We start from the raw sequence: 15,979 nt of genomic DNA, 5'->3' as shown, positions 1-15,979 counted from the left end.
ACTGCTGAATATTAAGAATGACCATTTCCTGTGAGGATCCCAGTACTTGCTGCCCATGCAAGTACACTGTCCCCAGCCTATGAGGTTGCAGGAGGCTTTTGTGGCCAAAATGCAGGACTTGGCACTTAGACTTATTAAACTTCATCTTATTGGACTCTTCCCATCCATCCAACCATTCCAGGTCTCTCTGAAGAGCCCTCCCACCTTCCAACAGAACCCAGTGGAAGATGTGATTCTTGTCTAAATTACAAGATATTTTCAAGATGTGATCCTAATTTCTTTCTGAATGATAACACTATAAAAACTAGGTTTTAGAATGAAAAATTCTTACATTACATTTGAATTCCATGTTTGCTTCAGTCAAATGTTACTCTTTTTTTGTGACACCTAATTATCCCAAAACTTTATGTTCTTTATCCCGCTTTATGTTCTGCATGATATTGTACAATGAAAGGATGGAACTACAAGTGTCCAAAGAATTTCTTGCTCTTTCTGCTTCCCACAGTTTTTTTAATTTTTGCAGAGAAAGAAAGATGGTTAGGCAAAAACACTCCATCTCTATGTGGCACTTCTAAATGGTAGAAGCAGTGAAGGTTTATTTTGCCTTGTCACATTTTTCAATAATATCTTAATATTTAAAACTTCTTTGGAACTGATAACAAGCGTCAGATGCCTTGAATTACAGTCAGAGCATTAAAAACATTCCTAGATGAATATTTGAGAAAATTTATAGTAAGAATGAACATGGATTTCTTTTAATCATCTTTCAATCACAGCATTGTTCTCTGGGCCTGCAGTTTCTTACAGGAAATTCATCAGGCTGTTTCCCTGTGATGTTCAAAGCTACCCATTTGGTCTACAGCTGTGAAGTGAAAGAATATGAACTCCAGTTTGTGATCTCTTTTTAGAAATTTCTAGAGACTCAGTGTACTTATGAACAATCTTGATAATGTTCTTATGATCAAGAAATACATGTAAAAATGTGATTGACAGGGATGACTATGTAGTGACTACTAAAACTGTAGGGTTTTGTGAACCATAATTTGGGCTTATCCTTCATCAGTCACATAAGAAAATGTATCATGAATCCTTTTTTGTCTATTTTATTTATATGAGACATTTAATCAAAACCAGTCATTTATTAAGCCAAGAGTATTTTTCTTTCTACTGTCTTATTTTCAGAATGCCTTGAAGTGATTAAAGGAACATGAGATCTAGCAAGTACATGTTCCTGTTAACAAAAATTGGTGCATCTGTCTCACAAACAAATAATCAGTCTGAGTAAATGTCTGTGAATATTTCTGCAGTTGAGCTATGCAGAAAAGGTTTTGGAAGGGAAGCAAATGACCTGAATCTTTTAAAAGGGAACCTTTGCACCAGTCTGTGGCTCCATTCATTGAGGGACAACCTGCATTCATCAACAGAAGAACGTATTTTTGCATAACATATTGCTGTATAATGATGGTTGTCATACCTGAAGTTTTATTCTTCAACTTTGTTAAATTGTTGGTGCAATCTGACATGTATAGCCAGCCATGTTTTTAATTGAGAATGTGTTATTTTTCTTTTCATGTGAACCAGTTAGAGAATATTTCAACTAGCATGACAATTAAAACCTATTGATAATAACACTCCATGAAAAACACATTTATAAAGTTTTACCCATGAGTAATTTGAGTTTAAATATTTTTATTATAACTCATGCTTTTCTGTTTCTATTTTATGGTATTTTATGTATGCATATTAGTTTCACTTGCATTCAAATACATAAGTTTTTTGATGATTTTTCAAACTGTATGATGAAAATATTTTGAGTAATTAGCATATGTCTTTCTTTTTTGAGGCCAAATCTGAAGTGAAAGATAAAAATGATTTTGACATGAAAATATGAAAATGAAACTGTGCATGTGAAAATCAAGTCCTCGGGTAATAAAAGTAGTTACATTCAAGGACTTAGTGAAGACCATGATTTTTTTTTTTTTCCAGACGATTATCTCATTGGCTTTTTCAAAAGTCATACTTCTAATATTTGGCTAGAGTATACATTGACAAACACATGCCAGGAATGCTTTTATTAGATAACACAAGTTAACATTTGTTTTAATAGAATTTCACTGACAGACTTTCGAAGAAAAAAAAAATGAAATCAAGCCACAAACGTGTTCTTGTGTGACCTTACACTATTTTCTCACTCAGTAAGAGTTGCATAACAAGTTGATGGCTGCAATCAATTCCACAGGTGAACATATCAGTACTTTTATACGGTTGCACATATAAAATATCTTTAATATGTTAACTACATTCTCAAATATTTACGAAGATTTTGAGTCAAGTGCAAAGTAAGAGTTTAACATTTCAGTATTTTTAAGCAACTTGCTTTAAACAATGTTGCTGACAATTACAAAGTAACTTTTAACCTACAGCAACAGGCATGGCGTTCCAAATGGCCATAATAGAAAATAGGCAGTGATACCTTCATATCTGCAGGTTTTTAATTTATTAATTTTAAAAAATGCATACTTTCCTTTTGTGAATTTTGGATGTTTTTGCAACAAATAGTTTATTATCACCTAAAGGTCTCCTCTTAATTAGTTTTTTTGAAATATGCATTGCACTTCAAACATTTTCTTACAACAGAAGAAAATTCATATTCTATTATTTTAGCAATGTAATATTTAAAGTATTTTTCTGTATGAAACGTGAAAAAAAAAAGTAAATTAACAAATATTGCCACATCTTTGGCAGGAGTTTTAATTATACAAGGTGGCTGTATAGATAAATATGCTTGGAGTGTAGTTTCGGACATGGACACTGATCTTTTGTCTGTATCTACCTTTTATCAGTTTCCTCTTCAATTACCTTTTCAAATATATTTTTTCCAACAATTTTTCTGTCACAATGAAAGTGTATGTAATCCTGATTAAAAAGTACTAATGGAACAAATTGTATTTTTACATTCATCCAAGTATTTTTTTTTTCCCCTATATAGCAAAATCTATAGTGCTTTTCCAGATATATAAATTCTAAAATAGTTAATAATTTTTCCTTTCAAGGCCTTGTATTTTGAGCATGTGTCATGTTTATTTTATTATTATAACTTGCACAGCTACAGTGTTCACCAAGATGGCATTTGTTTCATCTGACTTGAGTGATCTCAAATTATGTAGCTAATTTAAATTCCTCAATATGTAGTGAAGAATATTTCCATTCATTAAGTGTGTTCCAAGAAGGGATACACGTCTACAGTTCTGCCCTTTCATTTTTGAAGAGATGTGTAGTTGATTATCCGATATTTTATGCCTGAGCTTAGGTAGTCCAATTTATAGAAAATATGTCAATCCTTAAAAAATCACTATGTCTTTAAAATTAAGACGTTTAAACTCAAAGATAATTTGGACAACTTAGATGAATAAACAGTAAAAAACACATTGAGCACTACCTTGTAGATAAAAATAATACAAAATATTGAATATATTACATAATTTTAGAAAACATTTCAGCTGCAGATTTTGGAAAATATGTCATCACCAATGAAATTTTGATGACCAGTGCAAAAGTCCTTATCCCTAATCACTCAGAAAATGAATGAATCTTTGTATCTGTATTGAATATATTTACATATTTTCCTTATTAAACTGGAAACATCATGTTTATGCATTCATATACATATAGAATTTGGTCTGATTCTTCCAGGCAGTATTGCTGAATTTTCCTAAAATTTTATGCTGTGACTCTCACATTCATATTGGGCTAGAGTTTTGTGAATAGTATCTAAAACTAAAATATTCCAAATAATAATTGGCCTTTTAAACAATGGCAGCACATAGGTGAGACTTAAAAAATTCTACTTTGATTCAACATATGTATTAATAATTCAAAACTTTTCCAATGGTAATTTATTTTCTTTTATTTTTAGCTAATCATTTCTATATAGAACACTCTGGTGTATTTTCAGTTTATTTAAAATATTTCATCTCAGCAGCAAGATTTTTTTTACATTACATAGAAGACGTTACTTATGCATCAGTGATTTGCTAATACTACAGTTTCATATTTTGAAAGGTTCATATATGCTTTATTTATCTGTATCTGTGATTTCAGTGGCATTTTGGCAGCTTCCTTTTCAGACAAGCCTCTCTTTGAGCAGGAAAACAAAACGAAGAGAAAGCAAATTTTAAAAATTGTCTCTGTCTAAAACAGCAAATAGAATGGCTCAAGAGGAATTGATTAGCATGGTGAAACATTGGGCTCTGAGACTTATTTTCATACTATATGTATTCTGTGGAGATTCACTGCAGAGTACCTTGTCTGATACTGTCTAGTGAGCTCCTTTTAGTTCACACTATCTAGAGAGGCTTTGGGATCATTTCCTTCTTTGGAATTTGATCCAAAAGGATCCAATATATTTGCTTCATGATACTTCTTCCAAGGATAGCAAAGTACAAATTTGGAGATGGTAAGGAGATTAACTTCTGTGTCCATTTAGGTGAACTAAAATACTGTAAATGACTTGTGAAATAGGTTTATGAAGTCTTTCCTCCATTCTAAGGCTTGTAAGTGCCTGATAACTAGTGTTAAGAAGTATATTATTTTTCCTTTCTACACATTGAATTATTTGATAATATTCCAGATTCAAGAGAAGATGATGATGTTAACAACCCAGACATTCGGGTGATTGAGCTGCTAGGACGAAAATGAGGGGTTTGTTTGTTTTAATCCAATTAAAATCTTAAGTGAAACTTTCTTATCTTTTAGCAAAGATAAAGATTTCTCGCACTGAAAGACAGGAGATGAGAGACACAACACTCTATGAACTAATATCCCTGGAGTAGTTTCAGGCAGCATATTCTCTACTGAAAACCAAAGAAAACAAAACTTCTCCAGGAAAGACAGGCTTTCCAAATATTTCAGCAAAAGATAGTATCACAGAAAAGTTTGAGAGAACTTAAGTCAAGAATGTGAAGATGTGAGTAGTGAATAGTACCAGATACTGTTTTAATGTTAGATTTGACTCAAAGAAGTGTTAAGAAGATTTGAAGGGAAATTGTTAGAAAGAGTAGAATACTGGAATCTAATGCATTGAGTTCAGAAAAAAATTCACTAGACATACTGAAGTTCTGTTTAATCTTCATGAAAGATATAGGAGAGGCTTCTGTTTTAAGAAAATAGAAAGAGATATGATAAAAATCTTAATTCATGTTCTAATTGTTCTTGGTAAGAGATAATGCTATTTCATCCATTTAATTTTGCAGTAGAATAATAGGAGAGCACTTCAGTGTCATAGATGCTTTTTGTTTATAATCTTCCAACAATTGGACACTGAAGTGATAACAAAAATATATTTTTATGAGCAGTCAAAAGTATGCTACAATTATTTTGACTGTCTCTGATGCAGATTCTCATTTTTTTCCTGGTTTCTTTACACTCACATTTCAACAGCTAGAAAGAGCTCTCCTGATGCTAAGAATATTGGTAGACAAGCCTTCTAAATTTTGTCTGATTTTTCTAAATGAGCTTGTGTTTTGTATTTTGATAAGAAAATTTTCTCATGAAAGTGTACTGTATCTTCGAGTTTGAGAGTATCTTGAGTAAGAGGTGTTCAAATTATTGGTTCTTCTCTGGTGATATTCACTGAAATAAAAGAATGCCTTTTATTTATTTACTTAGACACAAGAATTAATAGACATTTATTTAATGAATGTAGCTAGGTGAATAAAAATAATTTTGTCCTGCTCAGAAGCCTTTGTTATGATTCAGAAAGGGAATAATTTGGATAACAGGAAACAAAATATATTTGAGAAAGCACTAAACTTTTAAACTAAACAGGAAAAAAGTATGTTTGAATATTACACTGTGATATCCATAATGTAAAATTAATGATGAAATATTATGCCTGAATAGCAAATCTTAACATGTAGCCTTGGGCTTAAACAAAGAGATATTAGTGGAAGAGTATTTCAACTTTATACAGAACAAAAAAAAAAAAAAAAAAATGTGGTTCTGGTTCATGACCAGAAGAATACTACCACAAAAAAATTACTAAAAGTGAAGCCAAAATAAATGAAAGTAAGCTAATTTCAGTTCATCACAGGCAATGTCTGCTGTAGAGATGTAATATCAAAACTTTTTTAAAATTTTATTTAAGTCCTGTCAAAAGTTACAATTCTCACTGCATTTTGCTAAATTTAAAAAAAAAAAAAAATTCTAATCTTTTAGCATGCTACTCTAATACTAATCTCAGGTGTTTCAGTCTTCTTATTGAAAAAATAATGCCTGTTTAATTTAATTTCCTGCCAATTTTATATTAACTACCATGACAGAAGTTTAGAACAGTAGAAATATGTCATTTGAATAGGAAAAAGAGCTGTGTGGGTTGAAACTATTCATGCAGAATAGGAATCATTCATTAGTATTTTGTTTGTCTTCCAACAAGCTTCCAGCAATTAAGAATGAATAGAAAGAAAAAGATAATGACATGTTGTATCAGAATTCAAGTGCTAAAGAAACACTTTGAATTTATGTGATCAGTTGATGCATATCTTCTGCCTGTTTTTCAGATCTACCCTATACAAACCTCAGAGTCACTGTGTTAGTCTTACAAGCAGCTTGACGTTGATTGACTTTCTGAAGCTAACAGTAATTATAATATTATTTCGGCCTGACTCATCACCATTGCTTTTCATGCTTGATACAAACAGAAAATACAGAAATTCCATTGAAACTTAAGAGAAACTTCCTTTACTATTATAGCTGCAAAACTGCAGAACAGCTTGCTCAGAAAGGCCATGGAGTCTCCATTCTTGAAGATATTAAAAAACCTGACTGATAACATCCCTTTGCAAAGTGCTCTAGCTGACTCTACTTTGAGCAGGAAAGTTGGACTAGATAATCTCCAGCTAGCCCTTAGACCACCTTAAATTCCTGCAAATATCCCACGATATCCACTGTTAACTTGTGGAAAGTCATTTTATTTGAAAGTCAGGGAAAAATAAGAACCTTAATTCCTTCCAGGGCTTGGATAAGGTCCAAACTAATAATGAACAAACTGTTAGAAATACTTGAAATAGTAAAGCTTCTTTTAGCTTGGTTCTCGATTTAGGCTAATATTTTTAATGCTTCTTTACATGTTAATATACATCTTGGACTGCATTTTGCAGTTGATTAAAATGTTTTCAGTCCTTATGGTTTTGAGATGTAGGTATTGTGACCTCAGGAAGGTCTGGAAGTCTTACAATTTTTGTCCAAGTATTAATTAAGATAGTTATACTTTAGTGCGTAGACTTTGTACACAGAATAAGCTGTGGAGTAATAGGCTGAGAATGGTTGATGGTTGCAAACTTATCTCTCTAAACAATTAAACATAAAAAGGGTTTACTCTGCCACTCTGCTTCTACGGTTCAAATGCACCAATATTTTTGAATGTTTATATTGAACATTGAATGTTTATAATGTTGATACATGGTACAGAAACCATGAAAGAATATAATCCATGAGCAGTGTGATATATCAGGAATTACAATGCAAAACTTTAAATTTCAGCATATGAAAAAAAAAAATCTCTCTCATAATGGTGAAAAAGCATCACAGTTAAGCCTTGTGGATTGCTTTTCACCAAGTCTATGCAAACTCTGTCCCTAAAGTCCAGCTCCAAAACTAGGGTTCTTCCTGTATTTAAAATATCATTTTAGCTTCCAGCCTGGATAAGGGTGAATTATTTAATACAGGTTAAGGTTATAAACTCTGTACCATAGAATAAGTTAATAAAGCTAAATCACTATAGATAGCAGGAACTTTGTCTTTGGCATTTCAGTGTTTTTTGTTCCATGGATGAGCGGAAAAGAAACTATCCCATTTAAGAAATACAGTTGATACAAGGAAGAAATGGAGATTTACCACTAAGGTATAATGCAAATGTATATTTTTTTTCTCTGTGATGCGCTCATCTCCAAGATCAGACACAATTAGGAAGAACTCCATATGCTGTTCACAGAAAATGTGATCTCAGTTTTCAGAGGGCAAAAATTATCAAACCTAGTCTTCTTACTAAATCTGAATATCCTAAGGCCCTACCAAAAGGCTAATAAAGACTTGAGATTGCTTTTTTACTGGGATAGACAAATTCAACTGTTGTGGTCTTATTTGGGTTAAAGTTACTTGACCATGTTGATTCACAGTGGTGGCAGATGCAGCTGTGTTAATTTTGTGCATTGAAAAATGAATAAAGTTAAACATAACCCTCTCCTCTCATAAGTAGGTGGCTTCAATTGTCAGCATTTGGAAATTTCCCATGTCCATTTTTGCCAAGAAATTACTGATGTAATTTTATAAATGGTAGAACAAAATTTAGTAAGTAGTCTGTCCTTGCTTGTTAAAGTAAACCTTACTATCCTTTTTTTCTTCATGGATATAAATGCATAAGAAGACCAGCATTTTACCAATATTTTTTTGTAAATATTAATGCTAGCATTCATCATCTTTCCCTCTTGTTTTTTTCATTAATATACAGTTTTATGTGAAGCCTCAACTGTTTTACAGATTAGGATATAAACAATGATTAGAGTATATGAAAAAAGTTCTTGGTTTTGGAAGGGGTTTACTGCATTTATAAAAACTAATGCATAAGTAGCATTTGTTATGTATTAGTATTCTAGTGCTCATAACTTACTTCATAGGGATTTAGACTCAACTTAAATGCTCTTATTAGTAACAATTAAAGGACTAATATGAGTTTCATGAATAGCAACATGTACATGCATATGTAGAGTTTATTCAGAGGCATTTTAGAGCAATCCCTTACTTACTGCTGTGTTTTTATCAACCTTATCTCTAAGACGTCCTAGTTTTTATGTGTAAAAATGAGGAGACATAATTCACTTAGCCCAAATATTCAAAGTATATAAAAACTCAGTATCTTTTATAACTGATAGTTCTGCTTTGACACAATTTTATCCAGATTATACTGTCTAAAGTATATGGTAATTTGCATGTCAGAGATGATGACGTGGGAAACAGTCAACTGCAATACAGATATCTACTTTTTTTCTCAAAATTCTTTATATTAGTCTTTAATTATTTATATTAATCATGGAGTGTTTCTAACTATGCAGGTAACAGATATGCATTATGATCCAAGTCTATTTCTTTTTATTGGAAAAGGACGGGCCATGATGTTATTCCATGAGGCTGGATGCATTCAAAATTTGCAATAGATTTGCCCGAGAGTGTCTGGTTGTCAGAGGTAATGCAATAGAAAGGTCAGAATTCTGATGTTTATACTGAAAGTAGAAGTGTAATAAATCTTGCAAAATAACTATTAACATGCACATCATTCTTTCAGAAAGAATTTTATGACCATTATGTCATTCTCATTGATATTCTGTGGAAAGTGGTGAACTGGCTTTACTGAACCGAATACTCTGTGTTAGTTTTGTGTGAGATAATTCCTATTCAGTACAGCATTTAAGAAAAAAAATCAAGATTAACACCCAGATCTGCTAAAAAACTATTATTAACAACTTAGTAAAAGTACATAAATTTATTTTAGTTTCAAGGATATATAGTGATGTTCTTAGGGAATTTTAAGCCTCAGCTATAAAACAGCCCAGCTTTGCATCTGTCACATCTCTTCCCTACATGCCAATTAGGTAAGGCATATAGCTTTTAAAGTATATGTGAAAATGAACAGGATGCTCCTACATCTTTTACAGCTTGTTCCAAAACTTACTTTAGATAACTTTGCTATGATTCTTGTGATAGCTACAGACATGATAAAAAGGTGTTCTGTTCTTGTGATCTAGTTAAGACTAATTTCCAAAAAATCAATAAGAAATGGACCATAAAGTTCCAAGTATTTGATGGCTTTTTTTTTTTTTTTTTTGTAATTCCCGTTTTTTTTTGTAATTCTCGTTTTTTTTGTAAGTCCCATTTTAACATCACTGTTTTTGCAGGAATTGTAGATGACGCAATGTTCTTATGGTGTTGAGGAATAGAGTCAGTGTAGGTAGCTTGGTGAGCAGCTGCAGTGGGAGCTCTGGGTGTTGGGAGCCCTAGTCAAGAGGCCGTGGACCTCTAACCCTTTGCATAATAAAGGGTGTGGGGTGCCCTGTGCCCATCCAGGTGACCAGACACTCAAAGACAGAGCAGCTGAAGAGCCCAGCTTCCATGCACTTAGACTGGGAAAGTATAAAAGCTCAGGATTTCCTCAGTTCAGGGTCCCTCCTTAGAGGTACCAGCTCGAGCTTATTTACTTTTTTATATGGTCATTGCACCAAGATTAAATCATTTTAAGGATTGGGACATCTGAGACTCTGCTATAGGGAATTTGGGTTTGAGATAGTAAGGAAACTTAATATGACTGTGTGAATTTGATGTGTGTAGATGCCAAAGGGCCTTGCTCCCAGCTCAGCTGGTCCAAATGTGACTGCCAGAATAGTATGATATTCAGGAATAGTCTATGGGATGGTCTAAGTGAATTCAGATCTCTGGGTTTCACAGTTTGTGTCATTGACCCACAACTAAGTAGTAATTGCATGAAGTTTTGATACATCAGTTATAGTAAAGTATTTCTGGTAACTTGTTTAAATTTTTGATCCACTTGTGCCAGGAAGGTTTAGCATTATATTTTTTGTCCAACCTGTCTATCATCAGCACTAATTACCTTTATAACTTCAAAGTTTTGTACCCTCAAAAGAACTTTGTACCCTCACAATGGAACTCCACTTACCCCTCTGCTTGTAAACCTGATGTGGACTTCTGTTCTTCAGGGCTTGTGTGAGTGGTAGCAGTTGCTATTTTCTCCCTTCTGGCCTGCATAGAGATTTCCATCCTATAGTGATTACCGTTGCAAGTGGGAGTGATATATGCTTATGTCTCATTCTAACACAGGGCTTGAAATACATCTTAATCCAAAGGACAGCACTGTCAGACACCCCATTTTAAACACAGGAAAACTTGCATGGTGTCTTATAAAATTAATCTAATGGTATTTGTTTCAGATGGTGCTTTCTAGAACAACAAACACTTTTCTAGAGTTCTCTAGCCTTGTGAACAGCAAGTTATTTCAAATGTATCATTAAATTATTTTAAATGAATAATTGCTGCTTGAGTGTAGTTCAAATCCTAGGAGAATCCCCTAACTTCTCACTGAAAATCCTGCACATCCTAATCGTCCTCTGAAATGTGAAGGATTGACTCTTCCACTTCCTGGGATTCTCATTGGTGCCAGGGTTCAGCATGTAGGCTTCCAGAGCAACAGTAATATCTGTCATTTTGAATGAATACAAATCTCTAACAATCCATGTTTGTACAGTCCCAGTGGAAGCGTGTTGTGTCAGCTGTGCTTGCGGTACTTTAAAGGCTTTATTAAGTCAGTTGGCAACACACCCTGTCTCCAGGCACCGGCTTTTATGGCAAAGGACCTAAGAGGCTTTTTTGTCCCTTTCCTTTTTTTTTTTTTTTTTTTTCCCCCCCTCCTTTCTCATGTTAACTAGCTGTCAGAATCAGGTAGTGATTTTATAGAAGTCTTATGGGTGTGTTGATATGTTTGTAATACCCACAATATAGTTTGCAGACGAGCATTTTTACCCACCCACACAATCTTACACATACATGTGCACACACTGTCAAGCACCTTTATGCGGTCTGATATTAATTCTGGTCAACTTATTACAACTGATTGATAGAGAAACTGTGCAAAATTTATAAAGAATTATAAACAGCTTTCTTAGCCCATGTAACAATTTGGAAGGAGGCTATGACAAACTGTGGGAAGGTTCTGGACCATGTATTGCAGTAAAATTCCATGCATACTCAGTCCAGTGGCCTTTTATGTAAGAACTGTACTTTCTGTTTGCTTTAATGTAGACAAAATTGTTTAATTGGTAAATGTTAAAATATGAGTTTGCTTAAGTCATGTTTTGAGAATCAGATGTTCAAAGACTGAACTTTCCAGTGACATTCAGAATCTTTTCTCTTGCAGCCGTTTCGTAGAGTGACGTTTTCTGTTGTGAGTCAGCCTCAGGACCCGCATCAAGGGTCATTGCAGAGTTGCTATGACAGCGGTCTGGAGGAGTCAGAAACACCAAGCAGTAAGAGTTCATCAGGGCCAAGACTGGGTGCCCTTCCACTCCCAGAGGACAACTACGAAAGGACTACGCCGGATGGCAGTGTTGGTGAGGCAGAGCATATGGAAAATGGTAGGGGCAAACACAACATTCACACACATAATCTCACTAGCAAGTGATACTAAGTAGACTTTTGAAAGGTCAGTCCAAAACCATAAATAAATATATTAAATAATTAATATTACAGTTATTTGATTTTAAAGTTTGTTAAAATGCAGATATACAAAATAATGGAACATAACACCACTAATTAAAACAGCACTTTCTATTTTTTTTCATGACTTAAAATCTATACTGCAGAAGCAGTTAAAACACTGAAAAAAAAAATTATTAGTAGAGGTGTGGGGAAATGGTAATTGAATAAAATTACATATTTTTCATTTTAGATAAAAGGCCATAAAGGACATATATTTTCATTTCCTTCCATTTTTGAGTCAAAACCTACTTAGAAAATTTCCCAGAATGTAATAGATACAGCATCAGGAAAAGAAAAGTGCATTTTAAAACCACACTCTAGAGAATTCTCTTTTCCCAAAAAACGTTGTATAGACTGTTTCCAAAATAAAACCCAATGTCAAGTCCATTCTTCATTTTTCAGAATAGAAGAACATTACTTTCCTTTTCTTCACACTTTATTTTGTCCAGTACTTTTACAACATTTCATTTAAGTTTGGGGTCCATTTATGTAGAAGGGGAAAATTTTAAGTACTTATTTATTCCATAGTAATTTTCCTATTATTAAAAACCAAAAAATGTTAATATACGTCTCAGGTTAGGTTCTGTTTTTCTTTCTATCTAAAACTATTCAGGATTAAAAAACCAAAAATACTTATTCATTTGGAAATGTATTTTATAAAACATGAATATTTCACTGTTTTCCATGTTTTGGCCTTGATCTAAAGTTTTATGAAGTCAGAGACCGACTTCATTGTAATTTAATTTGCCCATAAACAAGAAAATAAATTGATACACGTCAAAGTGTACAGATTTTTGATAACCAAAGAAATAATGGGGTTTCTAATCCAGTTTTATCGGTGGGTACATGCAAGAAGGGTGGTGTGTTTTTTTGTTATAGAATTAATTAATTAGTTCGGCTAAGTGCATGTTAGCTTTTCAGAGATTACAAAACAGAATAATTGTTCTTGGGGTTTTGTCTTATCTGAGTTAGACATGTCAACCCATTAAAACTATGTTACTTTACATGGTAAGATACTTCCAAATCTAGTATATATTACTGAAGAATGGTTACAGCAGTCTACATATGCTTAAAATGTATATCGCAATAGCAAAAAAATTAATTCACTAGAAAGGAAGATAGTATTATCCATCTAATGATATATTAGGTTATGTATGTTTATACATTTGCATTTATATATTCTCCTTGGTTGTTTATATGAATATATTTGTTTACATTTCATATTTCTGGGGATGTGGTAGGGGGAAAAAATGATAATGGTATTACTGGAAAAAATGTCAGAAAAAAAGGCTTATAGAATCCATACCTAAATTGGGCTGATTATTTTATTGTTTGTTTTGTAGTGAGATTTTGTGATTAGGATAATTAAATTATTTGTAAATTCCCTTGGACATCCAACAATGAAAAGAATTTGTAGACATGAAATTCTGAGTTCAGAAAGTATTTTTAAGTGGGATATGCCTGATCCATGCTGGAGAAACTGTAGAATCACAAATGAATATAAATTTTAATATATTTGGTAGCAAATAAAAAAGAAAATCACACTAACTGAAGTGTAATTGAAAATGAAAAGTGCTTAAGCAGTGTCATAAGTTAAAGCAAATTAGTTTAGGTTTTCATATTGATGTAAAAAACTTGGCATTGCATTCTAATAACTAAAATATTTTAGATTTTTTTTTAATAATTTATTTTATATTTGGTAGGAAAAATTTTATGGATTTGGTTTTGAAAATAGTATTCTAAAGTTAATACATAGTTAGATGATAAATAGATAGATAGATAGATAGATAGATAGATAGATAGATAGATAGATAGATAGATATAGATAGATAGATGTAGATATATATTAGTTCATTGCAAATAAAAAAAAAAATCTCCAGTAAAAAACTTTTGTTTGGGACATGCATAGAATCAGGATTTCCTCCTCCTTTAAAAACCTTGAACAGATACCTTTAAAAGATCGGTGATATTGTAGTGAAAATTTTATTCTACAGACTTCTAGATTTTGCTGTCACATTTTAAAGACAAGATTTCAACATTGATATGTCAACTACCTCCAGAAATTTCTGTTAACATTAATCTATAAATATTGATGGAACAGGATGGAATGTACTTTTGTTCCTTCATACATGTAATGCCTGATATTTGAGTGAGAGTTTTCTGTCATATGATTCTTAAGTCCACTTGTATTTTAACTATTGCATTGTTGAAATTCTGATATGTAGTTTTCAATATTAATGGATCATTCTGACAGAAATAGAATTTAAATTTAAGTCTGTCAAGTATTCATTTGTCACATTTAATTGGAATCTAGGTAATTGGCAGTGTTTGGCTAAGTTAGGTTTTAATCAGGATTTATACTGGATTTTTATGAAGATTTTCCATGGAAACAGAATTTTGGAAGTGATTTCGGTTAATAATTTTTACTTCAAATATTTACCATTTAATTTCAGTTGGTTTGAAACAGTACAGTTATAACTAATTGTTTTGGATTTCCTTTCATTTTAGAATTTAAAATAAGAATCTTCAGCACAGTATATGAAACCTTCCAATATGTTTCCTTCTTATTTTTTCAAGCCCAGATGACTAAGTAAAACAAGTAATCTTTATAGTTAAGGCAAATTTAAGAAGCTTCAGTTCACAGATAGAGTATATAGGAAATTCAGCTTTCTATTTGCTGTTAGGAGCTTCTTTAAATTTTCTCAGTTGAGAATAAAACACTGGAAAACTGGAAAAAAGGGGTAAGGGCGTTGATTTTCTTAGAATATGGCGTACATTGCCTACCAGCCTGCTGACTGTCAGATGTAGATTGAAGTTTTATTCTGCTGATTAGCTGTGGTGTCAGATGTGGGAGAAAAAAAAAAAAAAGAAAGAAAAAAAGAAATGTTAGCAGATTGACTGTGAAAATTCAGTATGCAAAGATCTTGTTAATTAGTAAAATCTGCAGAACCAAAAGTAACTTCTGAGTTAATTTATCCCCTGCCCTTGGAGCTTTCCTTACAAGGAAATTCTGCTCATATGTGCAGCCTTCTCTGATTTTGCTGTTAGAATGGTACTGTCTTAATGTAAATTGCACAATAATTTTCTGAAGAACATTTCCATTACATACATATTTGTATATCAAGGGCAAATACATTACCATGCTAAATTAGTTTCCTGGTCTTTTGTCATAGCTTTCTAGTTCTGACCAAGCCTAATACAACATCTTGAAAGAAAATTTAAAAAACTCTGTGACAGAAACTTCCAGAATTACCTCTCCTCCTGACTCTAACAGTTTATAGTCAGCATGTGATTTTCTAAATAATAATAATAGTAGTAGTACTAAAACCCCACTAATTTACCACAAGCCAAGTTACTGGCCTGAAGGATGTCTTTCAACAGCAAAATCCTCTGAGGGCTACCAAAATTGTTTGGCTTTGTTTATTTTTAACTTGTATTTAACTGTTTTAGTGACTATTCATTTTTTCATTATGAGAAGGACCATGGAAGCATTCCATTTTAGTTTTTAAATGTTATGGATTGTTATGTTTCCTTATAATTTACCTTTCCTTGGAATTATAAATCTTCCTAGGATCTATTTCTTGTAGCAAAGGTAGGGATAGCTGGAGATGTAGTCTCAAAATTCGAGAAATGGACAAGACAGTCTTTTCATACTAATTCC

General features: G+C 32.6%; 1 protein-coding gene across 5 annotated transcripts in view; it reads left to right on the top strand.

Annotated features, from left to right (window-relative positions):
• The window catches only part of PCDH7 (protocadherin 7), a 265,534-nt gene that overhangs the window by 109,964 nt on the left and 139,591 nt on the right, over positions 1-15,979 (top strand). For 3 of the 5 annotated variants that reach the window (XM_058838421.1, XM_058838419.1, XM_058838423.1), the window contains one exon: positions 11,978-12,194. In XM_058838421.1, coding sequence (XP_058694404.1) covers positions 11,978-12,194 — 217 coding nt within the window. The remainder of the gene's footprint in view (positions 1-11,977; positions 12,195-15,979) is intronic. The other 2 variants (XM_058838422.1, XM_058838420.1) reach the window with 1 other exon arrangement.

Source organism: Poecile atricapillus, chromosome 4 (assembly GCF_030490865.1).
Source record: "Poecile atricapillus isolate bPoeAtr1 chromosome 4, bPoeAtr1.hap1, whole genome shotgun sequence".
Lineage (NCBI taxonomy): Eukaryota > Metazoa > Chordata > Aves > Passeriformes > Paridae > Poecile > Poecile atricapillus.
The sequence above is the reverse complement of the archived record's forward strand: the minus strand, read 5'-3'. Positions and strand labels throughout refer to the sequence as shown.